The 26,840-nt window shown below is 46.7% G+C and overlaps 5 protein-coding genes across 6 annotated transcripts in view; 4 read left to right on the forward strand and 1 right to left on the reverse strand.

The window, feature by feature from the left end:
* Positions 1 to 25,364, forward strand: LOC126556986 (uncharacterized). Its single transcript, XM_050212591.1, has 3 exons — positions 1 to 775; positions 23,189 to 23,490; positions 23,570 to 25,364. Exons 1-3 carry the CDS (start codon positions 31 to 33, stop codon positions 25,331 to 25,333), a joined length of 2,811 nt encoding a protein of 936 aa, XP_050068548.1. The 5' UTR covers positions 1 to 30; the 3' UTR covers positions 25,334 to 25,364.
* LOC126558677 (cleavage and polyadenylation specificity factor subunit 4) overlaps positions 1 to 26,840 on the forward strand; it is a 500,167-nt gene that overhangs the window by 270,489 nt on the left and 202,838 nt on the right. The window lies entirely within an intron of this gene.
* LOC126557508 (probable methylcrotonoyl-CoA carboxylase beta chain, mitochondrial) overlaps positions 1 to 26,840 on the reverse strand; it is a 142,554-nt gene that overhangs the window by 98,027 nt on the left and 17,687 nt on the right. The gene's annotated exons all lie outside the window — the stretch shown is intronic.
* The window catches only part of LOC126557207 (protein kinase C), a 283,290-nt gene that overhangs the window by 74,507 nt on the left and 181,943 nt on the right, over positions 1 to 26,840 (forward strand). The gene's annotated exons all lie outside the window — the stretch shown is intronic.
* The window catches only part of LOC126559813 (E3 ubiquitin-protein ligase Iruka), a 33,461-nt gene that overhangs the window by 2,450 nt on the left and 4,171 nt on the right, over positions 1 to 26,840 (forward strand). The window lies entirely within an intron of this gene.

The following is a 26,840-nucleotide window of genomic DNA, read 5'->3' on the forward strand; positions in this document are numbered from 1 at the left end:
GTGCTAGTGGCTGGAAGAGGTAGAATAAACATGGCGGCAAACCGTAAGCACTACTCCTCCAAAGAGGACATCCCCAAAGAAGGTGACGAAGGTGGTGGCAGCGATGAGGGTGGTGGAGGTAGCGGTCCACCAACCGATCCCAACAGACACGGCAAGGATGAGGTGGACTTTGTGCTGACATCTTCGAAAGCGAACGGAACGTCCGTAAGTGGTGGGAAGAAGGGACAGGAAGAATCAACCGCCAAGACTGGCGTAACGCTTGACAAGTTCAACATATTCCACCTACGCCGAAGACCAAAAAGTGACCCCGGCACGGGACCGATCGCAAAGCACGCCGCCGGCCAACAGATGGCGGCCTCACAGCAAACGACAAACGCTGCCGGACCGGACGAAACACTGAAGAAGAAAAAGTCACGCTTCGTGAAGAGTGCTTCGATAGCGCGCATCTTCGGCAATACCTACAATACCAAAAAGTATGACGATAGCAGCGCACTGCTCAAGCTGCAGCAGTTTAAGCGCAGCTTCCTGAACAGTGAAAAGTTCCACAAGAAGGATAGTGGGGCCGGTGCGGCGGAGGAAGCGGAGGACGGTGAGCTGCAGATCGGCGACTCGTGCTACGTGAATGATAGTGAGAACAGTGCAAAGGCAATCAAGTCGATCACGCGCGGGCTGGGACGGTTGCTGCGGCGAAACTGTCACAGTATCGACATTAGCCGGCCAGATCCGGAGTACAAGGTGTCTTACCTCGGCAACGTTCTTACTGGATGGGCGAAAGGTAGGTGAAAGTGAAAGACGAAGAAGATTGTATATGTGTGTGTGTCTGTTAGAGTATGGGTCAATTCTTGTTGACATAGTACAAGCAGAATCTCTACATAGTTCATACAACCCCTGCGCAAGTCATCAAGGTCTCTGGAAACATGTTTGCAGTTGATATACGCTAACCAGTGTTACAGATATATTGATTTACTGTGAGTGTAATTAACGCACGATTGGCAGGTTGGGGTCCAATCGGCTTTATCCGGTCACCTGTCGGTAAGGTTGGTGGATTAGCTATCCGACCTGCCATCTGGCCTGGTTCTCTTTGCCCCCATACACTGAGTCAAACAATCAATCGCTGGACATTCGATTGATTGTTCGTGCCGGAATTCTATGGCGCTTCAAGGTTCCCTCACAATATCTCCGCGCACTCCCTCCAACAGCTTTGTATATCCCACGGTTTCCATCAGATTTGTACTCTGATTGCGGTCGTCTCTGGCAGTGTTAGCCTATCTCCCTAGATCTCGGGTCTTGGCTACAAAACAAAAAAACAATGACCCATCGTGTCCAGCCTTGGCTGTGTTGATTGGTTTGATTAAGATTTCCATTCCGCTCACTTGCTGCCTGGGAATGCAACAAAACTGGCCTCCGAAATGTGTTCGCGGAAGGTTGACTGTCATTTAGGTTTTGTTCTGTGGTGCTGCTGCCGCTGCCCGCTGCAGTGTTAAAGTGTTATTTTGGCACGGATTTTTAAAACTAGCCACCCAAAGTCGAGGCCGCGCTGACGTGCGCCCAAGCGTTTATATGACTGGTGGTAAAGCTGAGAATAATCAGAACCATATATTACTTAGCCACTTGTATAGTTGTTGGTGCTATAAAAAGTTGTCCACTGTGCACAGGCAGCAGAGCGAATCGAAATGATGCCTTTCCCGTGTATGCTTTGGAATGCATCCACATTTCAACCACCACCACCAGTACCAGATGAAGCGGTCCAGACTTTAAGGCGAGCAGAAGGTGTTCCACTTAGACAGGTTGAAGCTGTTTGTTTGGATGACGCTGTATTCTTGATGGTTTCAGTACAACAAGACCCCCTTGGGGGGAGGGACCTAGATTATGCGATCCAATCGTGGTCACTGTGCATTCCGTTATTCTAGCACGATGCAAAACGAATTCCTACGTCGAATGATGAATCAACCAGATTTTGGCAGGTAGGCTTAGGCTGGCCTTTTTTCTTCGGCTCCGGGAACTATCAATTAGCATCGCTTGATAAATGGCCCTTTGAATATCTTCATGGGCGTAATATACCAACAAGGTGAACCTTTCGGGGTGTAAATTGTCACACATTGAAGCTAATCTACACGGCAATCCAACAATAGAGCTGCCCAAGTTTCCCATCAAGAACCAGAGAGCACCACAGAGTTCAATTGTGACCGACCGAGGTAAAGAACCATGCTGCGCCATACTCGGTCACATGAAGCAAAACGTTAACCGGTCCGCCATCAAACGATGATTGATGTACCAATTGTGTGTGTGTGTCAATGAGAGTCGATGGCCCACCCCACGATCCGATGTGTACTTAACGCCGTAATAATTTACCTTGTCGTAATCGTCACTCGTTCGTCGCGTTCATCGCGTGGCACTTACCGTTCGGCGCTGCATCGTAAGATTATTGTTCGCGGACACTTTTTCAAACTAGCTTTTGCCGCCAAAGATGGGAACCTGATAATCGGTGTACGGTGGCGGTAAAGCTCCGTTACTCTGATTCCGGCCGGGGTGGCAACATGCGGCACAATTATGTTTTACTCCTAACTTCCTTCTTGGTGGCTGGCTCCAGGGCAGAGACTGCAGGGGACAGCAGGAGCAGCAGTACTCTCAGCACAACCTGTTAGGATGTAGAATAATCGAGTGTGAAGCCGGTTTAGGGAGCATCTCCGGAAGCGGTACCCGTTTTACGCTGAGTAATCGCGCAGAACACGCTAGAAATTAGTTCACGTCGCTATGGGTTGGTTTTAGTTTTGATGCTAAATAATTGGACCTCGGTACGGGTAGCAGTAGTGGTGCAACGAGTCCGTGTGTTCAATGTAGCCAACCGAGCAACCCATTCTGTGAGGATCACTTGGGTACAATGAAGCGCTAGAAACGTATAAAATATATCCAAGTTCCAACAGCAACACCTTACAGATAACCTTCATTAGGGTATCGCAATAAATGAATTGTCCCATCGCATCACTGATGAACCATCTAATGAAGACCCGCTGCTTGACCTTACGCAACGATGCTACGAGAACACGCGACAGTCGTCGTGGTCGTGGTTGTCAGCATTGCTACATCTCCCATATGTGCGGCTCCTTCGGCAACACGATCGACACGGACCCCGCTTCTAAATTGAATTTAGACGTGAATCATCCATTCCCGCAGTTCGGCTTTGCCAAACGGTCACCGGTCGGTCGGTCTGTCTCGCGTGATGATGCTTTGCCTCTTGTAGCCATTTCTGATTACATTGCTGTGACCGTAAACTGGGCTGGCAAACCCGTTACGAACGGAGACGTTTTGTATCCCAAACCCCCTACTCTCATTCCATATGAATGTTGAAACCGTTGCAGGTTGAATTTGAACAAGTTGTATCGTTTTTTTTTTTTTTGTCGATAAGATCGTCAGAGGACGTGCGGGAGATGCTTTGCCCACCTCGAATCGAAAGCCGAACGAGGACACAACCCAAAGCCGCTGGTGCAACAAGCCATCAGCGACTGTGCTTTAGCGAACTGACCTCAACCACAACAGCCGAAACCGGTTACTTTGGTTAAAATGAAGTTTTTTTTGTTGTTGTAAGGGCATCCTGGCGGGGACCACACGCGATAATAGAACTCGCACATGCTTGGAATGCACGCTCTCATACTACGATGGTTTCGGGGGTTGTTTCACGACCGAATCACAGCGGATGCTGATGACGCTGATGATACCTTGCCCATTCGGTCCCAATGCCTGATGTAATACAGTATCAGGTTTCTTGACTGTTCGGTGGTCCAGCTTACACAAGCCTAGGCAATACACCGTCCAAGAGGCTAGAGAGTAGTCGTGCAACTTCTCACCCATTGAGAAGATCTCTGGGCGCACAGGGTAGCAGATCGAACCATCAAACCAGTTATCGTTCGTTAGGGCCCGAGCATAATCGACGCCACGCAGAGCAAAAGTTCACCTAGAATACAGAACATGTACAACAACGAAAAAAAAACTGAACGAAACGAAATGATGATGCACGCGATGACCGACTTTTGACCGACTGGCATCCGGCAGTGTGTATCTTAACGTTACGTGAAACTATGCCCCTTACCTTTTGCTGCAAGAAACCATTTATCGTTCCTCGCCCATGCCCGTACCAGCAATAAATTGAAGGTCACCAGGGCAGAGCGTTCGACGTGATAAAGAAAGGGCTCTCCAAATGTTAACGATTACGAAGATTCGACGATAAAATCCTCTATACCTGCTTTCCTATTGGTAGTACCGCAATTGTACCGTAACACGACGACGTTAATTAAATCTTCCGTTGGCAATGGTGGGTTGTAAATGAAAAGAAACCGATTTCAGCTTCCAAACGAACCGTTTTAGACACGAGGATTTTCGGTTGACCTCTTCACGAGCTTAAGCATCCAACGTGAGACAAGATTCGCATCATTGCTGGTCCGGCAACACCGAACCGAGATCCGGTCGCACATGTATCGAATTCAGTTCCGTTCGACACCGCCCTTTCCCCCCGGGACCGGAGGCGTCGGATTAGTTTGCCCTGACTCCGGATAGCGCGATTATAACTGTAAACAGTTTTTTTTTATTGACTGCATGGTTTTTAGTTTCATGAGTTCGATTGGTACGTTACGTTCGCCCAAACGCCACTTATCGATCAATTGCCGCGAACGCGAAGAGCACACGACGCTACCTAAAAAAAAAGGGAACGTGATCGCTCCGTTTAACACCGGGACACATCGGGGCCAGTTAGCTTCGGTGATCCTATTTCTATTGACCTTTTTGGCGTCGCTGGCCTAGGTGTGTAACTAGGTTGAACGGTCAGGAACGGCAACCACGCGCATGAACTAGTGCGATGCGGCCCGATCTGCATTCCTCCAAAGGCTGGATTGCTTCCTCAAGCGGGAGAAATTATCCGACACCATCCTGCCACACGGTACCTTACGGTGAAGATCGAGGAACTAAAGATAGTAATCATCCTACGTTCGCCATTGCAGACAAGACCCTAATTGGAAGGTGTGAAAAATCGCTCCGAATCGGTCAGGTTGGGTTGACTCTGAACAAGAGTCGTGGTATTCGGTTGGTAAGATTTGTTTTGGAAACGTTCAGATGCCAAACATTGGAAAGAGTTTATGGTAGGCTTCGTTGTGTAAAGCGTAAGAAGGTCAATTGATGGAAAGTGAAGCACGGCTTGTGTGCAGTTTTTCGATATCTGTGGCATCTACTAGCTGCAATCGACGAACGTATGTGTGGGCATTAAGCAATTCAGCTTAAATGGACTGCATCGAATGAGCTGCTCGTTATCTCGTTAAAAGATGTTAATTTTTAGATACCTTTATCAAGACATAACCAGTTACAGGCCGCTTGCAGGGTCTGATGAAGTAAGCGATTGCCGATACATGATGTTAACAGAGATTTGGAAATCGTACCCTGAATGTGGTTTTGGTTTAAACTTGGTATCCATTTAAACGCATGCAACGATAACTTCCCTTCCATAATCTGCAAACGAACAATCGTTCGAAGCTGGGTCGGTCGTTGATGTCGTCCAGTGTTGTTGGTAGCAGCAGCAGCGTCACACATGTGCGACACAATGAGCCGTACAAGAAATCAACAAACGAATTAAATTAAACGATAATTGACATTTTAATTAAACTCGCGTTTCTTGTTCCTCCGACATATTTGGCTGCACTGTTGGACGCGACAATTGGTAGCGTGGGGTCCATTTTATACGTCTCATATGTCTGTTTGCGTGTCACCACGCCAATCTCCTCTACGCGCGCATACGGTTGCGAGTCACGTTGTGCCTTGTGTACTGACGGTGTCCCAATACCTGTCATCCGCACTTGTACCGGGTAGGTGTCAAATAGCGTCACAGCTCACCATAAAGTAAGAACTTTATTTCGTTTTGCGAGATTTTTGAACTCCTTCCGATATGGCGGAAATAAAAACTGCTATCCGAGACACGTTTGAACCACGCACGGCAGCATTCAAACGAACAAACTCTTCACACTTCCTAAGTCTGCTGCATCGTAACAGTACAAAAACTTTTCCAAACGTGAAAATGTGATTCCGTACACCAACACCACCATCATCATTACCATCATCATCATTATTATTAGCATTATCAAACCCTGTCCGAGAAGTGCCTCTACAACAGCCATTGCCTAGAAAATGGTGCTTTGAGTTTGTTCGGCGGTTTTCATTTCCTTTTCCTTTTTTTTCCACCTGCAAGCACAGCTTCACCCCGGCAGCGCTTGCAGCATAACTTAGGCGGCGCTTGCCGGTTTATTGTTTAGCGTTGGTCGCTGGCTTCCGCGGAATGGAAAGCGCCCTCTTCGTAGATTCGTAACCGTTCCGCCATAACGCTGGCAGGTTCCGGTAGATCGGCGTTCCCTCCGCGAGATGAATATAGGGTGACCCGTTTTTGTTGGTGTTACAGGTGAGTTGCAGGCATCAACAGCACCGTGACGAATTTTCCGCATCGATCTGCATCGCCACCTTGCGCCGTGGGTAAGTCATCCCACATACCGCTGTGGTGGTGCTCAGGTTTCGGTTAAAGCTGGCGCGCGCCCGGCTAAGGTTAAAAGCGTCCCGACCGAAGACAAATGACACCGCTCACCACCACATCGGGCTTGTTTCGTGAGGCGCGGGAAAATCGCACGAGAGAGGTTCCATTAAGCGCTGGGTGCCGATGCCGGGGTGCTTCCGTGTTTGACACAATGAGCAACGGGTGTGAGATACAGTGGTTTACCATTTGGGACTCCCGGGCGGGGGAAACCGGAAGTAGGTTACCTTAATTACAACTCCATCGAGTTGAGTATGAAAGGAGTTTGTTTGCTTACTACACTGTGGTACATTATTTGTCCAATATAAATCGATCGTTGGCAATCCAAGAATGTGCGTCGGCAGTATCTCTACCAACATTATGTGACTACAGCGATAACTTATTTAGTAGCTGTCAGTACACTTTGGATCTTCGGTAACATTTTTATGCTTTTCACTCGCATTGGCAAAGTCCTTCCTGCCCGGTCAAAGTGGTGCGATATCGGGGGTAACCCACATGCAAAATTGATGATACGATCCGGATACCCTATTCGTGGACACGTAGCCACTAAATCCGATTTGAGCAACGAACGAGTATTTTATTGTCCTCTCGGTTACACCGTTATGGCCGTTCTACAACCCAATCGGGATTATCCTTGAACCTCTTAGTGGTGGCAGCTTAGGGTTCCGATTCATTCTAGCGCGAGAAAAATCGCAATCGCAGATGTTTCTCCGTCCCGGATGCTCATTCGCGGAATGCGTCGCAATTTTCCAGTTGCTATGAAAACCGGAAATCGTAAAGTTGCTTTTTAACGAGCAAAGTTTTCTGTTTTCCTTCAGCAGCTTTTTTTTGTTTGTGTGTGTGTGTGTTTTGTTTCGGTATATATCCGGAGACTCAACGTTCATTCTCGAACGGGAAACTCACACCCGCTTCGCAGTTGCTATGAGTTCAGTCGGTTGAGAAAACAGTGTCAAGTGGCGAACCGCGATCCGATGACACTGTTCTGTGCCCCAGTGGAAAACTTTGCAAACGCTAGCTGCCATTCCCTTCTTGTTGCTGGTGCCGCTCTTCTTCTGGCGCCCCTGTTCCTGTCTTGGTGTGGGGGGGGGGGGATGGGGACTGCAAAAAAGTTATGCAGAAACGTGACCAATCGAGTGGTTAAAGCCATAAAAGGAAGACTAAAGTGCTAGAGAGTAAGCGTATGCTGGGGCAGACACATCAATTTTAGTTTTCCATTCGGCGACTGGCGGGACACGGGAACAGCCAAAACTGGGAATCTTTCGACCTGTCTCGACCGGAAACATGATAGTTTTGTGCCATTTTATACAGAGATCACTTTACATCAAGCGGGCGACATCGCCCCGCATGAGGCCAGCGTAGTAGCGCTTTGCATAGATTCAGGGGCTACAAATGTCAGACAAAAGTTTAAAGCCAATTATGTCATTTTGATCGATTGGCAATGGGAAGCGAATTAATGTAAGAAGTTCGACAATTGCATAAATAAAACTCGTGATGGATGGAATTTATTTTATACTTCATCAAGCCAATAGAAATGTCATATTTGAAAGCTTTTTTGTTTGAAGCGGAGATGTTTAAAAGCCGGTGGTGTAATAACTGTCCGCGTAACACATCGCTGGAGGAAGATGCGAACTGGGCAGGTGGGAAGCATTCCAAGGAAACAAACATTAGACAATTATGATGCGAAACCCGAAGCCTCCACACCGAAGCTTTTACGAGATTCGATGGAGAAACAAATGTGTGAAAAAAAGGCTGCTAAATTTTTCTTTCCTCATTCACAGTCTCCGAGATTTGCTCATGAAACGAGCAAATTGTCCAGCAATGCTCGAGCGCACTGATTTGCACCAATTATTGTTGCTACATGTCGTGAAGCTGACGAAAAGCGCACTCGGCAGCCCAGCCCACTGTGGGGGGGGCTTCCACTTTAAGGTTTTGTCAGTGTTGATCTTCACCCGTTTGTCGGACACCCTCACATGCGAAGGAAACAGCAACACAAAAAAGCGCACATTGCATAATGAGCATAATGGTGGACGCATATACAGCAGTGTCAAATCCGGCGGCATCGATGCAACTTTGAAACAAACGCGTAATAGAAAGGAGACAAAAGAAGAGAGATCCGCCCCATATTTTTTTGTTCATTTCTTTGACGCCCATTTAAGGTCATGTTGAGCCAGTTTGTTTTTAGTTTTGCTACAAAAAAGAGCCACTGCAGAATATTCGTAAGGTGCGATCCTCATCATGTTGCGTGTCGGTGTGGGCAGTTTATTAGATTGCAGAAACATTTTTGTTCGGTTCACATTGATTCACAACACCCGGTTCCTCTCGATACCATCAAGTTAATGCAATTTTTACTCGCACAACAAATTCTAATGCTAACGCATGTTTGCAATGATGCAACATGTGCGCGCACGGTACGATCGTAAAAGGAGCGCTCCAGTTTGCTGTGTTTGCCCCCCATTTTGCTAAGCCTCTGCTCTGGGGTGAGCATTTCGTACCGCGAAAACCACAGGCATTTTATTTCGAATTCCATTCCAACGATCAATTCCTCACCAGATTTACCCGCGTGTTTGCGACCTGCCCATCATCCCTTTGGGCGTTCGATGAACTTTACTTCACGCTATAATTATCAGGTGTGTGAAGATGATTCCCTTCGCTGTGGACAACACACCACACATCCGCCGGGAGGGGGGAGGAATAGGTGACGAAATATTGGACCAAGTAAAATCCTGCCTAGCGGTAGCTATTTCTGCAAGCTTTAATAATACCTCGTCCTACTCATGGGGCTCGTCATTGGGACCTTCTTCTTATCCACACGCGGTGCAGATACGGAGAAGCAATTTCCATGCTACTGTAGTGTTCCAAATTGCGCTAGCTGACGGAACCCTCCAATGTCTAGCCTCCCTGTGTGTGGCATTCTTAAGCGTGTTGTAATCCGAACCCGAAGTTCCTAAAATCGTGGGAGCAAACCGTTCGGACGGTTCTGTTACTTCTGCCAAATTTCTCGCCTTCTCGGCGCATAAATTATACGGAGGAGAGGACTTCGTACATCGCCAGTAGGAGGTGATCATCGGGGTGGCAATCGTTGTGCAACGCCTGTGTGGTACCGGGGCTGGCTTGCGTTTCTGTGTTGGGCAAGACCCGACAGCGACTCAGACGCGGAAACTTTGATGATTCATACCAACAATGGGCGTCGATCGTGTGCATAATGTGAACGGGCCCATACCCATACGCCATACATGCCCGTCGTGATGAGCATAAATGATTCATGAGCACAATTTGCGATCGAAGTTAAATTATGGGTAAGCCAGCAAATAAGCAAAAAAGCACAAACCTAAACCTGTTGGAGCTGGTAATCACTAGCCGGGCAGTGCTTGAAACGAATCGTGTGCCACCGTTCATTCTAGTGACATACACATTTTTTTCTGAGAATTTTGAAGTCATCTTTCTGCCATCTTGTGCTGATGTGTCTTTTGCTCGTAAATGAGCTAACTCTTTGGCCAGTGATTCACTTTCCTATCTCCAGAAATCACATCAACAATTTCCCTATTCCGATGCAATTAATGCGTTCGACCCTTCGTTCGCTGCCCGTTTATATGTCTTAATTCAACTCCCTGCTCGTTTCTCATTGATACCGTTCCGTGGCCAACAGTCACCATCAGTTTTCAACTGGAAACAGGTTATCTTATGGGAAGCCAACCAACTGTAACGGTGTGCCTGAATCTCTGCTATAACCGACATAAAATACATGCATGTTCAGCTTGGTTAAGCATACACACATGAATGCCACGGTACCGGCAGGAGAAAAAGCGTATTTCGTAATCGACTTAGTAAGCACAAAAAAGCTCATTTCAGCTTTAGTACGTTTGCCTGAGAAGACACCAGGAGGAATGGAGGATGGATGAGAATGACATTAGGCAATTCGAACATAGTCCTATAGAGTCATTCTTCTTTTAAATGAGCTAGTATTGAATAGCTTACTTAGTGTCACTATGGACGAACGGACCCGGATGAGATTTGAACCCCGGTTTTGCCGTGTGAAGACCGATGCCGATGTCACCTCGACCACCGACTCGCTCAATAAGTAGAGACATCAAGAGACCAATTAATGTCCTGTTGCCTATCGTGAACACCATATAAAACAAAAATTTCCTTCATTATCTGCTTATCTGAACTAGTAATGAGTATAACTGTTAACTACTATGTTAATTGTAGTAATGACTAAAACTAATGAGAGTATGTGCATTATTAATTTACTCTCTTCTTTGCAATAAAAACCAACTGGTCCACTTCACAGCTCCACAGGACAATGCCTATTGCCATCCATATCGATTGACCCACTTTAAACATCTTGCGACGAATGGTTGTAGCAAAACTGTGGTAATGATTGCAGGCTCGAAAGGTTCGTTCCGAAAGGTAAAAGTTCCTTTGTGTCAATTCAAACCCTTTCCCGCCCGTTGTCGTCGAAAATCGATCGCCGAAGCTTGGTGGTGCTTGCTGCCATCGTTCCAATCGTTACTTAGAGGCGCTAAATGACCATGGCAAATGTACGGACACAAAGAGACACCTCTCCATTTCCGCACGGGAAAGATCTTTCACCCCTGCCGGCTAGCTATCTCACCACCGAGATGGTGCTTCAAAGATCTGGAGTGTTTTGTTGCGCCGGCACGACGATTGTGTACATCCGCGCGGATGAATCTCATCGGATCACAGTATGGGAGCCGTGCCCCGTTTTGTCCCGATAGTGTGGAGACGATTCTTTTGGGGGAGCCTTAACCGCAAGTTAAACCACACCGGCGACTAAGTAGAACGGGATCATTAATAATCGGGCTGGGTGTGTGCAGGCTCGTTACACTGGGCGCGGTTCGTGTCGTCCGTTTTGGGTAGGGATGCCTGGGTCTCTAGGTCCCGCGCTTGCTGCGAAGGAAGTGGAACGAACGCGCACTAAACAGAGTAGGAAGAGCACGAAAACGATTAAGTTCTTCGTGTAAGGATGGGGCACAAAACGGTGTCAGTGGTGGACAATGGGAGGCGGCGTTCTACACCGTACACACAAAAAGGCAAGTGTGTCCCCCGTGAGCAATCCGGCAAAGAGAAAGACACTCACCGACACTCGAAAAAAAAAAACTGCACCAATTGATTATTCCCTTTGGATGCGGTCAGCTTTGTTTGGGTTGTTCGCCAGGCTGCTCAACTGCTTGGAAGGGCAGCAGCGCAGCCAGGGCGATACAGCTCGGGGCGAAAACAGATACCGTAGCGTGATAACTGAACCGCCGTGCTCGTGTCGACGGTACTCCAAACGGTGTGACCTCGTTATGTGATGTTGTTTGTTGGAGTGAAGTTTTCAAAGACCCTTTTCGCGTATTCCGATGATCGACCACGATCGAACGTGATCCTCGGCCGCATACCTTTTTAGAGAACGAACGGGTGAAAGTGTGTGGTTGTGTGTATGAGGGTGACCCTACCACTCGTCTTGTCAGGGACGTGCCCGCTGGGGCGATTACGACGTGCGCATCGCTAATCAGTGCAGCCAATGCAGTGCATCCATTCCATTGTCAAACGGATGTCAGAGAGAGGTGGCATGGGACCAAATTATTTTCCCGCCGCCAAGTTTCGAGCGGATCCACCGTTCAACGACATTGTCCTAATGTCTGTAGCAACTTCCAGATGGCAAGACACTTAGACCATGAGTTTAACTACCTTCTCCATTAGCGAGACCATAAAATCAAGCACACATAGCTCCGTTCAGTTGGGCGCGATTAGCATTCAGGGTGGAATTGCCATGCGAGATGCGCCCAGTATGCGCCAACTTTGCAGATGATCTCATCCCCGGGGCGATGAAGCATCTCACCACTCGATGGAAGAGGTGGGAACGTTGATAAAACAAAGCCCCACAGTTACCGTGACATAAGGAAGTCTTTAATGTGTGCTCTACTCGACTCCCAGCACTCAAAAACACCTGAACAAAAACACCAGTTTTGATGACGCTCGGGGAGCTCGGTTACAAAATATTGCCGTCCACTTTCAAAATAATAGCCCTTTTCGGTAAGGTCCGCTATCTCCACTTTTGACAGCTGGACCGGATGATGTCCGACGAACGATTTCAGAAATAACTACCAATTTGTGGTGGCCATGTCTAGATAGCGGAATGCCCGAGTGCTCAGTGCCCCAGTGGCGGGTCAGCTTGAAGTGCAATATACACTAGCCATACCTTCAAGATCGGAGCAAAAAGGCTTACGCAATGTACCGTGCAGGTATGCTACGACCGGTTTTGTGAAGTTGCGGTACACCTTCGGTGTTGTACATGTCGACGTCTCCTTTGTGTATACAGCGACGGAAATCGATGCTCATCGACGTACTTCCTCTGGTCGGTTGGTGTCATTCCTCGCACCGCATCAAAATAGATGCCGCCACCTTGACAATAATATATGGCTGCTGGTGCGTGAAGCTTTGCTTGACCTGCCATTTTCGCCCAGACCTATCTACGTACCGAAAATAGCAGAGCCCAGCATTTCGTTACGCTGCGCCGTTGTTCCGATCAGCACTAACCCGTAATCCAGTTGGTTACGGGGTGCGCACTACTCTCTTCGATATCTGCTGCTTATCTGAATCTGTACGACCAATTGTTTTGCCTCCATTTCGTTTTGGTTCAGGTTCGTACTTCGTTTTGATAGTTCGAGTTCCGAGCGATCGCTGTCACCAACGCGCTCTCGATTTGTTATTGTTTACGCCTGCGTGCAACTTCACTAGATCTAGTAGTAATGTGGGGCCACTCCGCGGACACCCGCTCACCACACAGCTCAAGACGTTACCTAATACGAGCCACTCTGAGCGGCACTCTGATCAAGAGCGTCGCGCGACTTATGTCTTGAAATAACTCTCCCCAGCGTAACGTAAACCGGTTGAACGGGTAGGGTCGGGTAAAAATACGCCAAAATTCAATGCACCAACACGACCAGCAGCAGCAGCAGCAGCACCACGACCCAAACCGGACACACACACCGCCACCGCCAGATTGACCAACTTTCATAACGGCTTCGGGGTGGAGTCCGCTGCGTTGCGAGTTTCGGCAGGTTGGTGGTGCAGTTCTGCGTCTTTCGATTGCCGAATTTCCGAAGCACGGCACGGACACAATGTTTGGAGTTTTGGTGAAAGTAAATAATTGTTATTTTGTTTTAATGGACGCACCTCTCGGCAGGTGTGCGCTTCCTTGTTACCGCCTGGCTTTCGTCCGGATACGGTGATACGATGGATTTTGTTTTCAATTGGAGTACATTTTTATGGCAAAATGGCCACTCCAATAAAAGCGATTCTCATAGGAAACAGGGAACGGCTTTTCCTACGCTCGTCGTAAAACGTACGAACGATCCGCAAATCATCAATAATGACCGCAGTCTATTTAGTGACAGTTGGTTCCCGAGCGTTGATGACCCGTTTCCCCCAAGATCGTCCAACAGGTCTAGCGACACACATGATGATGTAAGCTAGAGTCGATGGTTTTAGGACCTTGCGATTTTAATGCCTCCACTGTCCGGTTCGCTGGGCGGCCATTGTCCGGCAATCAATCATGGTTTCGTGTGAGCCCGTCGAAGAAGGAAACAGCGTGGCCATGGTGGCGATGTCATAAACTGCTTATAGGCCTTAGCTGCGTCAATTCGATATTCCAGGCTCTCGGAGCTCCAGTTTCGGGTGACTGTCAATCGATGTCAGTTGGGCAACGGTTATGCCCGAGCTGAAACCGGATTACATTTATGCAATGGTCAACGGGAATTAGTTTGGCACAATTAAGTGTGGATTTGTGCAGACACAAAACCTACAAAGAGAAAGGGGTGCAAACCGCAAATTCTACACTTATCTCGCCCAAAAGCAGAGAAAACGCTGCACCAACAACTGGGTTGTATAAAAATATTTACACTCCTTTTCAGTTTTTCGCTCTATTTTGCTCACACGGAACGATCGTGGCGCTATAACTTTGGCACCAAAATAATTGGAAACCATTTTGGTCGTTTTTTTTCAATTTGTCGCCTTTATCTGCATCGCCGTCGGGTGCTTTTTTTTTTTTTTTTTTTTTTTGGGAAACTAGACCACCAAGGGATGGGGATTTTCTTTTTACTTTGCTTTCCAAATATTTTTCCTTTCTTTCTCATTCTTTACGCAACTTCCATCAAAGCCACTGAGCCACTTTACTTTTTACTCCATTCATTTGCGGCCCGCGAACCAATGACGATGATCAATCGGGTGATGGTATTATTATGGTGGTTTTCGCGCTTTTTCGGTCCCAAAAGACAAGTAATAAAGTTGGCAAAGTTTTCTGTTGTATTTTTTGCTTTGTTTTCCAGCCGCAATTTATTACGTCTGGAAGCGATTTAAGGAGGTTTGGCCTTTACTTTGTACTCCTCGGGTCCTGAGCCGTACCGAGTGCCATTTTTTGTTTTTGTTTTGGAGTCGATGATTTAACACAGCACCGAACCTGCCGTTCTCCTATTTGAAGAGCAAGCTTTGCTGTCCACATGATCACAGGAGGATGTTATGCAATGTTTGCAAAAATATCCAGTTTTTTTTAGATTGGGGACTCAGGTCCAATTTCTTTGGTGTCTGTTGTAGATAAAGGATTCCGAATGGAGGAAAGCCTGGGGCATCGCAGAGATGCATGAGCCCTGCAGCAGTGGTCATGAGCTTTGGGATGGTTGCTGATTAAAATAATGATTCCCGTTGCACTGCCTGTAAGTGTTGAAGTGTTTTTATCTCGACAATGTGTTACATGAAAACCTTGTGACAGAGCTTTGATGTTGTTCCAGAGTTCGGAGTACTAATGAAAGGCTTTCATTATTTGTTACCAACTCGGTGTGTGTGTGTGTGTGTGTATATATATTTTCAAACGCTTTCCATGCTTGTCACCACAACCTCAGGGCTGGCGCCATCGGATGATTATAAAAGCTCCATGTAACTGTCCTTCTCTCATTAAGGTAGGCAGCACTACTGATGTCAGGGGCACCTCTGTCATGCATTTCCAACAGAATCTCCGATGTATTGTGGATCCCTTCGATAATTGTAGAATAACAAAACTGAAAGGCACAAAACGGTTGGTCTGGAACACATTATCTTACCCGACCATCGAGTGACAGTGAACGATTGATTTAATCGATAATTATAGACTATAGACTCAGTGTTCGATCCACCTGTAGCCAAGCCCGATACCCACACTCGGTACCGTAGCGTGGCTCTGCATCGCTACAACGTTATGCAATTTCACCATTAATTCTTCCACTTTTTCCATCCAAGCAGTACATGCCTGATGCACTACGTAATGCAACCATACCCTGATCTGCTTCTATGTACACAAACACACTCCGTTGGCTGCATCCGTTGGGATCTTCTCGTTCGTCCCCGACCGAGTATTATACCTCGTGCTGCCATTTTCTGTTCACTGTTCACTAGCTCATCCCTCACCTGTCCGACAATTTGAAACCATGCGCCGCACTACTGGGAGGCCAATAAATCCATGATTAATGATCAATGACCAGCCCCGTGGCGTTACTGCCTTGTCGGCAGGAGGGGGCCTGAGTACTATTGGGCAATGAAATCGAAATCGTAACCGTTTCCATCGATGCGGTTGCGGTTGCGTGCTGGAATAGGCGGAAATAGAGTACGCAATGCGTGTTTTTGCACGGTCGTGATTTTGGAACAAACATTTCTTTTCTATCACTTTCAAGTTACACTAGCTTCATGGGCTAAGGAAATTGTCTATTTTCAATGTTTCCATTTCCCGAGTGTTAAGGCTGTTAAGGGATGAGTTGTAGAACTAATCGGCGTATAAGGGCACGTTATGAGATCAAAGTTTCTTAATTAAACTCTTCAAGATCTGAAGCAACTTATCTAACGCATTTCACCGTTGAAGCGTTACTATTTATATCTACTTTTTTCGTTGAAACAAGTTTACTTTTTTCTATTTATACCTTAAATCTTTATCCAACTGCATCAGTAGCGCTGGTTTCCATTTTTTTTAATTAGTTATCAACGGAGCCGACCAATCACTTTCGCTACCGTAACAGAAAAGTTACGCATTTCAAGGAAAGTTTGTAGAAAACATCTTTGTCAAAGGAATTCTCCACACTTCTCCGTAATGGGTTACGATTGCTCGTTATGAGGCAAGTACGAATCGTTATGAGGCAAGTATGTGTACAATATATTGATTTTGGTTATGTGTCTTGAACAATGTAACCTAACATCAAACTGTTGCTCTAAATTGTTTAGAAAAAGCGATGGATTCTAGTTTCCAGATGTAAGTTGTCCTCTTCATCTTTAGCAAAATCCAGTAAATGGGTCAATTATCGCTTTTTAATCAAAGAACACGTCGTGTTAAAAATTTGATAACTTAAATATCTTAAATCGAGAGCCTTATACTTAGCTTCCAGTGTGGTGAAATTAGCGCCCTCTTTTGGGAAATCATTTGCACAAATACCGAGGACCTCTTGTGACCTATTTAAAAATGTTTTATTCCCCATTTTGTTTTATGTATTTCCGTCCCTGTAAGAGTTTACTCAAGAAATATAAACCACGAAAGGGTCAACGGTAATCTTTACACTGAGCAGACTCGACCCGCTTTCTTTAGTGATCACCAAACCAATCCACACGAAGAAGAAAGTAGAATCTTTTCCACCACTCTATATGGCAACTTTCTATCCTGCTTTCTGCCAGCATCTACTACTCCCCCAACCAACATATGATCCAATTGTTTTACGACCCTCAGCTTGCAGCGGTCACATACAAACAATCACGCAAAACCATAGTACGTCTCTCACGCACGCACGCACACAGGGTCATGGAGACGTCCTTCCCGCGAACAATTCCACTCCACCGCAGCAAAAGGGCACAGAAAGTGAGGTTAGTTTTTTCGGAGTAGTTGCGTGTCGGAGTGTTGGAGGTGCGATTGTTGGCCGATGTTTGCTTTCAGATCTCATCATCGAGATGGTGGTGGTGATCGTGTTGAAGATCTTTCGAAGGGTTCGCCGTGAAGCATCACTCCACTTGTAGCAGCGAGTCGTCCAACCAAGAAGGAAGGTAACATCAGCATCAGACAATCTATTGCGAGAGGTTTTTTTTTTGCGCAGCAAATAATTAAATCCGTCGGTAGATTTCGAGCATCTTGCTGTGGGATAATTATGCCTTGCTGAAGGAAGAGCACTGTTTTCGGAGCTTTGGCACCCGAATGTATTGTGCCGATAGGGCGCGCGATATAGCGTTTTATGCATGGGAAAATTTCTCCAGCCCGTAGTCGTCTACCGATGCCACCCAAGATAAGGTGGTAGTGACCTTTACCTCAGCCGTGTTTACTTGCAACGGGGGGTAGTGAAACAACAAGAGAACAGAACTAAAATTAGCAAGTTTCAACTTGTTATCAAGCCACATGAGTTGGCTCTGCTTGTAGGGAACCCTAAACACAGCCCTAATGAACGTATACGAACAATATTTGCTTAAAACATTCGCAGGAAGTGTATCGTGGTAAAGCTTACCGTACATATATTCTAACAGATGCTTAATTTGTCAAATAAAACTGTCCTACCGATCAACTTCCCTATTATCGCACATTATCTTCGGCCAATTGTAAGGCCGTTCGGGTGTTGTTCTCGAGACGCAAGGCAAACATATCCTCAAACGCTTGTATCAATAAAGACAACAACGCTTCATCCATCCATTAGCAACGTCAATCGGTAGCGTCAACAGTGGATCGTGGACTTGGGCGTTGGCATTTCCGTTGTTAAAATCTCACAAAGGCTAAATATATTGTTTGCAAACTAAATTCCAACACGAATTCCACGAGCAAGTGCGTGGAATCGCCGTGTCTAAGACGCCATCATCGTCCCTCGTTTGATTAGAACACGTTCTACAGTACTCTACCGACGCAGGTTTTGATTGCTCTATCAACCGCATAGTGTCAGGTGTGTGCTTGTGCGGTTGAAATGTTGGATAGTCCGTAGCCCTACTTGCAGGAAGACTTCCTCTCTTTCGCTTCCTTGAGCAACCACTGGATACACTTGTTGTCAGGATACGTGTTCTGTTCGGCACAAATATTTACTTAGCTTCAGATCCCACGGGAATCTTCCCTTTTTTGTATTATTTTAGCTTAAGAGAGCTCCCCCCGAAGAATGTAAGAATTCTCTTTTGGGGTCGCACACAAAATTATCATCTTTCTGTAGAGAAAAAAGGTTTTTGTCCCCCCCTTATTCTTCTGCTTTCTGGCTTGAACGTTTAGAATGTTTGTTCGCGAAATTTTGCACGTTGCTCGTTTGTACGCGACGAGTTGGTGTGAACGCGTTGATTGTCAGATTGTCAAAACATCGTATCAAAAGTGGGATTGGATTGGTGGTGCGCTCGTGTTACAATGTTTGTCGTGATGGTGCCCGATGCAACGTGCCCCCAGTCTGATGAACAAAAATTGTCGATAGTTTGTATAGTTCATTATCACATTACTTTAATGAGATGTCAGCCGTTTGCGGCCATGTTTACTTCCGTCTCTGTATAAGTTCTGGGATGATTTATAGTCCCCACAACTAACGTATTGTAATGACCCACCTAACAACGCGCAACGGGTAGGGCGATAGGTGACACGTGTTCTATACTTTAATTGCGTTTAGCAGCAGAAATTAGAAAGCATTCGACTAAAGCTCGTTCCTCCTCGCGCCAGATCGCTTTTCGATCGATTCGATGGTTGACTTGATCTGATTTATTAGCCCTGTTTGCCCACACCCCTCTGCTTACCAGCTTACCAGGAGTGTGGACAGCCAATTTATGGGACATTCTCGGACGCAACCGGGTGTCTCTCACAAATGGCGCCATTACCATGGTACGACCAAAAATTGAGGTTATGACAGGTGGTCTCCGATTAATGAATTGTCTCACGTCGTCCTGTCACGTCGCTGCAAAGCTTTGTCATTATTCTAGAATAGGTCATCGAGAACAGGCCGAGACAACTGGGTTGGAGCCATTTTAGCCCCTAGCTCTACGTGTCAATATCGAGTTGCGGGTAGTCATGAGACGCGACGAAAGCGTCCGAAAAACCCCCGATAATGTAATGTCCGCCCGTGAAATCGTGCCACAATCACACCACAGGTACGTGCAAACAGCCAAACCCGCCCCTCCTGGTGTGTTTGTTATAAATAAAGTGAAAAATGTCTCCAATCACTTTAGTGCGAGAAAGCAGAGAATTGAACTGGGCCCCTGCCGTACAACAAAACGGGTCACAAACGGTACCAGACAGTCGACAACCATCGTACTCGTACACCGATCCATCCCATGTACGACGGTTCTATTTTTTTGTTGCACACCTGACCCGATCGTGTCCCATGTTGCGAACCATCTCCGAGCCAAACGAGCCAGCCACGCCACACAATCCGCCGGGGACCGCGCTATCGTCAGCCGATGATAAATAGCAAGAACGTGTTTGAACGTACAAAACCTGTATGCGTATGCAAATTAGCCACGATATGTGTAGGGCACAAGACGTGTTTCTCTACTCGGAGGGTTTCCTTCTTTTGCAGTTCCTAGGCCCTCCTCCCCCGCCGTGTGTGTTGGGCGGTGCATACATTTTTTTATGACAGCTATTCCAAAAATTAATAGCATTATTGTTCCAGTTTTTTTTGTGTATTTATTTGGACACCACACACTCATCAGAATCGTGCGTTTCGCAAGTGATAAGTGGGTCTGATTGTTGTGCTATTTTGGGTTAGCGAAATGCATACAGAGTGGAACCTCTTGTGAAAAGGTTGATTGATACTTCATTGCAATTCTGCCTCAGAGTCTTCAAAGAGATATTTATAACTCATCTGAGATATTGGTGTGTAAACAAGGCATATGGCAACCTCATAAAAAACGTTTGAAGGCTTTTTTGCCACAACTTCACACTTAGCAAACGTGTTCTCGTAGAAAGGAAAATCTCTTATTGCCTAATAGGGGAAAACCTTCCCTTTTACATAAGTTATGTGCCGTTCTGTCGTTCTTGGCTCGTACATCAACACACATTCCTTTAGGTTTCTCCGGTAACACCAGCTATTATCTACAACCAGTCTCCGGTTTCTCCTCGCTCCAAAACTTCCAGATTATCCGGTCAGCACTGTAGACTTTGCTAATTAGTAGCTTAGTAGTCGCTATTTGTAAACGTTCCCTTCCCGGGGATATTCTTAATAGCCAAGATTTATCCTTGGAACTCCATTTTTCCCCCCTACACTATTGATCATCTCCGTAGGTAATTTGGATACCGGTAATCCCTTGCGGGTCCCGCTAGTGAGCCGTATCGTTAAACCCTAATCAAAGCGAATCATCGAATCGTCAGCAGAACGTTGAAGCGTCTGAAACCGGTTCCCCGATAATTGTGCTCCCCTGCCAATACACACCGGCGAATATTAAAACCGACGTTACTATCCGGTTTTAGTTTTTGTGTGTGACGGTCGCGCACCTTACACGTCCCAGCTTTGACTGTTCGATCGTGTCCGATGATCTTAAGACAGATCAACGTTTCAGCAAAAAAAAAATCCAACACGGGCGGTCATCTGAAAGACGCGCGCGCGCGCTGGAGATGTTTGTGTCTGAATATTGGAATCCTGCGCGTATTGACCTTGATGGGACGATATCTCGGGGGGAGACGTATACACTCGCTACTAGATGTCGCCACCCGCTTTTTTTGTGAGTCCTGTTCGGCTCGCACCTTTTTTATTCCTTCTCACAAGTGATTATGACGATGGCCTTAATTTATTGCCAGACATAATGTTCGCGTTTTTTTTTTTTTTGTTGTTGGTTGGATAGGGGGCAGCCGGCACTGACAATTAGCGCTCAATTCGCATACATTAGGAGGCGGCAATCAGAAGAACGAGCTCCGATTATTGGAACCACGTTGACTTCCGCTAACAATGTCTTAACTCTTTATCAGTGTGGAATATTAAAGTTGGAAGGGATCCTGATTCGAACACGTGTTTTGCTAATGTGTTTAATTTTTGTGTAAAATTATATACTGTATTCTATCGATCGAGGCAATACGTCATAAAAAAGCCAACCATAGTCTTCTTATTGGGGCAATGATCTACTAGGTCACGCGAGCCATCGATTGGCTATCTAGGATTCACCACGTGGTTGGATAATCAGTCCTTACTACGCAGGAGTGATCCGCATGGGATTTGAACCCTGCCGTGTGAAGACTGTCGCCTCTACCACTCACTTACATTGTTCTACTTGATAACTAAACAAAAACCCTACCTCAATCGCAATAAAAAATAACAGCCATCAACAAACAAATTATAGCTCCGTATTAAATCATTCATTGGAGCTATAAGTATTTTACATAAAAAAACACTCCTCTGTCAGTCACAGCCCATCGAAGTGAATGATCGTTTGGGGCAGAAGAATTATCTCTATCATATTTCACCATTCAATGTGCTAGAATGTGCCATTCAAATGGCAGACACAAACCATCCAGACTTACCTGCACTTCCGCTGTTTTGCATTGTGACCTTCAACTATCGGCAACCACAAACCCTTCCGATGATCGACCGACCGGTGTTGTGGGTGGAGTTTTTTTTTCTGCCTTACTGCTGTATCCAGGGTTTGTCTGTCTGCCCCATCGGAAAGCATTATTATCAAATGGGCTGTAAAAATGCAACAACGACATGCATGCAATTGCACCTCTGAAGTTAATGCGGGCGCTCCCGCAAATGCCACAATTAGAAATAATTCTGCTGTGTGGCGGGGGATTTAAATAAACTTCCGGAACTTTAACGACACTTGGCAGAAGGTAAATGAGGACACTGCAATGGGCACGTTCGATGCTCTATAAAATCGAAAAACTCTTTTTTTATCAATCATCATTACTTCCGCCCTGAAAAGTCTTGTTGGAATTGATTATTTTCACCTGTCCAACAATTTTCAAGCTTTTCCTTCTTTTTTTTTTATTCATGCGGGTGCGTGCGAGTAAAATGGCCATCACCACCACCACCCAAACGTATCTGCAACCTAGGCCGATATCGCACAACCTAGACCCTAGTGGGAAGGTTATTGGTGTCGTGTGAGGGACACCATAATAGCCCGTCAAGCCGTGCGCCACCGAAGTAAAGGAAGTATGGAAAAGTACAACAAGCGCGCCACCACACCAGCTGGATAGGTCTTAGTGGCAGACAATGATTTCCGATCATTTACTATCGAAAACAGACGTTCGTTTCTAGACAATTGCATAAGACAGTCGACGGTGACGCCCTCGAGTGGAGGACAATCGTTGTCACGTTTTGTGCGTAAGGCTTGTCCGTTTTGTTTGTGGCTACAATATATTCCACAAATTTAGAGCTTCAAGGTCTCAAGCACACAAATCACACGGCAACTCCCGTTTTCTGTGGGGGGGATTGGTTATTTTCCGCCTAACCTTTCTATGTCCAGGGCGTGTTGTAGGGTCTCAACAATGCGTTCAATTGTTTGTCCGAAGAGACGTATGTCGCTCTGTTCAATTTTGAGAAATTTTTCGAGGGATAGTTGTTTCAAGGTTCGGGTTAAGGAGTTATGTTCTCTCTGATCTTAGACAGTTTAGAATGTGTATCAAATCTGCCCACCATGCTGATCACAAATATCATTCTCCTTTTTACCCTCCCTTCCCTGCAGGTGATGGATGTGTGGAGAAACCGCTCGCTACACTGTGGCGCAACTACACGCAAAACAGTAAACCGGACGTGATGATGAAGCTGTGCCTGTGCCCATCCGGTCTGAAGGCAACCACCCGACAGCACGGCCTTACCGAGTACTGGTCGCACCGGATCACCTACTGCAGCTCGCCAAAGAACTATCCGCGGGTGTTCTGCTGGATTTACCGGCATGAAGGCCGCAAGCTGAAGCACGAGTTCCGCTGTCACGCGGTCATCTGTTCCAAAGAAACGATCGCCCAGGAGATCAGCACCATCCTGAAGGTAAATTGTGATCAATATCGCGTGTGTGTCAGGTTTCGTCCGTGCTAGAAACTTACATCTTATTTCTATTCTTTCTCAGGAAAACCTAGCCAAAGCCTTGCGCGAGTTTAAACGCGACAAACTAAACCGCCAGAATGCGCGCCTTAGCCTGGCGAACAGTGTGTACGATAATCCGAGCATGCCGCGGCGGAAAATCATGCTGAGCGTCGGTGCGAACAACTATCGGCCACCGCTCGAACGCTCCAAATCGGCACCGAAGCTGATGGCAATTGAGGAGATGATTGGTGAAGAGGACGAGGAAGAAAACGGCCCACAGGAAGGAGAGGGCGCGCGGGTTTCCAAAGCTGGATCTAGCAGCAGTAGTACGGCGCTAGAAGCGTGCTGCCGAGAGGATGCTCTATTCCCGTCAACCACGCTCGGACGTCGGCGTTGTCGGCGAGGACATTCGATACGCCGGTCACGGTTGCGAAACTCCTTCAAATCACCGAAAGACGTGGAGGCGCGTGTCCCGCTCAAAAATGAGAACATCGTGCACATTAGCCCGATGAACAAGTCGGTCGACTCGATTCTGGACACGATAAGTCAGGAGGATGGCGAAGAGGATGAGGATGATTTGGAGAGGGAAAATGGTGAACCACAGTCGGAGACGGGTTTGGAACAGTCGGACACGATGTCCAGCTCCAAGCTAGGTAAAGCTTCCAAGTTATCGCACAACTCGGACTCGTCTGAGGATGACTTTGAAGCGTTTCTGGCACACTACAATTACAACTCGAGCGAACCACTCTCGACCGAACTGATCTCGTACTTTGACATGAAGCTTAACCCGGCCACCGTTTGCAGCATGCACGATCTGAGCCAGCACCACGGCAGTTTGCCGGTGATGCTGGAAGATACCCAGCGGCTAGCGCTCAGTTTGGACGATTTGGACCATTACTCGCTGCCGGTCGTTGTAGGCGAATCGGACGCACCGGAGGTACGAACACGCGAACTTAAAGAACCGCAGGAAGATTTGGAACGCGATGAGGTGTTCTTCAACCAGGACGAGGTACTGGAAATGCTTCGTACGGCTGCCGAATCAGCTGCATCCGCTTCCGTTTCTCATCGCCGGCTTTCGGACGACCGGCTTCGGCATTCCGGTTGCCTACACAACGCGGAAGACGACACGGCACCACCATCGTTGCTGTGTGTGACGAGTAAGTTGCAGGCGGCCGGTGGACCAACGCATCCCGACAGTGACGAAGGTTCCATCTCGAGTGGATGCGAAACCTCCAGCACCGTAACGACCAACACGGACGATTCGGGAGCGAGTGGTAATGTGTCAATTACGGTGCGCCATGCAACGGTAGCGTCCCTCGGCAAGCCTGGTTCGGTGTTGGAGCGAGTACGTAGCTTTGAGCAGTTGGCCGAAAATCAAGTAATTCACGTACCGCTCGGTGAACGTACCGGACACCAGGTGGAGCAAGCTGTGGGCAATGTTACCTCCTCGCCGGAATTGATCTTCAAGCGTAGTATCACCTTCCCAGCACCCGGCGTCAAGTCGAGCTTTCTTATGCCAATGACGATGGCCGGCAGTGCTACCGGAACCAGCGAACCAACCGATTCGCCGATGGACTCCCTCAACGGTTCACTGGTCGAAGCACGTACAAGGGTCGACGAATCGCATCGCCACCAGACCACAAAACCGAAGGTGCGCCAGATGCGCCTAAAGTCAACGGTGGCCGCAGTCAACACCGAGCTGATCAATCATCTGCAGGCGATCGATTCGGACTCGGAGTTTAGCGATGAGTCCGGGTACGTCGAGTTTCAGGACAATCAACCGTCGATAAAATCGGTTACGGCTTGATGCCGGATGCCGAAGGAAGGTGATATTTGTTAGGGTCTGGCAGGTGTTAGGGTTATTAACTGTCGTCTACGCGAGTTCTTGTACCGACGAAGTTGCAGTACCTCTGGAGAAATATTAGTATTTGCAAACCCATATTTTCTTAGGCTTAGGCTAACGAGTTACGAGTTACAATAATTTAATGTTCAGAAACTGATAAGCGATCCTCATGTGAGCAGGAGGGTGCACGCAAAAACTGCAGTGAAATTAGAATTACCGTTTAGTTTTCCAATAATAAGTTAATCTTCACCTTCTGCTGCATTGTTGTACAGTGTGGTGTGAAGGAGCTTTCCCCTGCAAAGGACTCGAAGGGTAGGCAAATAGGGTGATGGAAGGAAACAAGCAATGAATCACAAATAAAAAAGGCTCCTCCACCTTCCACAGCGCAGCCATGTTTGCTCTACTGCTTCGTTGTTACAGATTTAGCTTTACTTTACAATTACGATGAAGCCCCCTAGCCTGTAAGCAGTTGTATGTTGATCGTTAAACCGCTAGAACATTTGGGCTCAAATACAGCTCACACACTGCACACCTTCGTGACGCCGGAACCCAAACCAGCAGACCGAATGGCACGGCATCCAATCAGATACCAAATAAATTATTTTATAATCCTTGTCCATAAATGCAGAGACAGCCAAGCTACGCTTATTTGTAACGTGCGCAAGATAGATATTATACGTTGGTGTTTTACACATTAAATTAACAGCAAAATATGAACGATGAATCTGAAAAAATCCCGATGATATTAAATCTCACTCTCTCCAGTAGAAACTGGCCAAATTAAGCCCAACTACCGTAGCCAACATTCGCAATGATTAAATATCCTTATCTGCAAGCACCCAGAGCATGTGGACCACTCCTCCAAAAAACCGAATCTGTTCACTCCCACCAAAAGAGGGGTTTTTGTTTTCACTGTCGCACCCTGCGGCACGGGTTGCACGGGAAATAATAGTGGTAAACTGTGCAGTACACACGGCTAATACATATACAAACGCGCATTATGGGAACATGGGATCACAAACCGATAACACATAGTTAACCGTGGGAGCAAAGAGATAAGGTAATACTAACTAACACGATAATCTCTGTATTTAGCAAAGTCGAACGAATGAATGTAGGACATAAAAGTGTACAGCTGATGCATTGGATGCTGGAAAACCAAGACATTAGACTCTATATACATGTAAGCCAGTGGAATTGTTGTTTTTGTCTCCCTACTCTCTACTCCACGGAGATCGTGTTTAAGGAACTGGGCAGGGAACGAGTATATTTATTGAATACCCACGTTCGGAAATGTTATTCTTCCTTGTATTTGTCACAAGTTTCTATGAAAAATAAAACCTTTAAACTGAAAATATGCGTTGCGTTCCATTTGGTGGTAATAATGTGCTGGAGTAGCGATGGAAAAAGAAATGGAATTTTTCAAAAAAACACTCACGACATTATAGTTGAAAAAGAACGGCCTGGCTGG

The sequence above is a fragment of the Anopheles maculipalpis genome, chromosome 2RL (assembly GCF_943734695.1).
Source record: "Anopheles maculipalpis chromosome 2RL, idAnoMacuDA_375_x, whole genome shotgun sequence".
NCBI classification, from domain to species: Eukaryota; Metazoa; Arthropoda; class Insecta; order Diptera; family Culicidae; genus Anopheles; species Anopheles maculipalpis.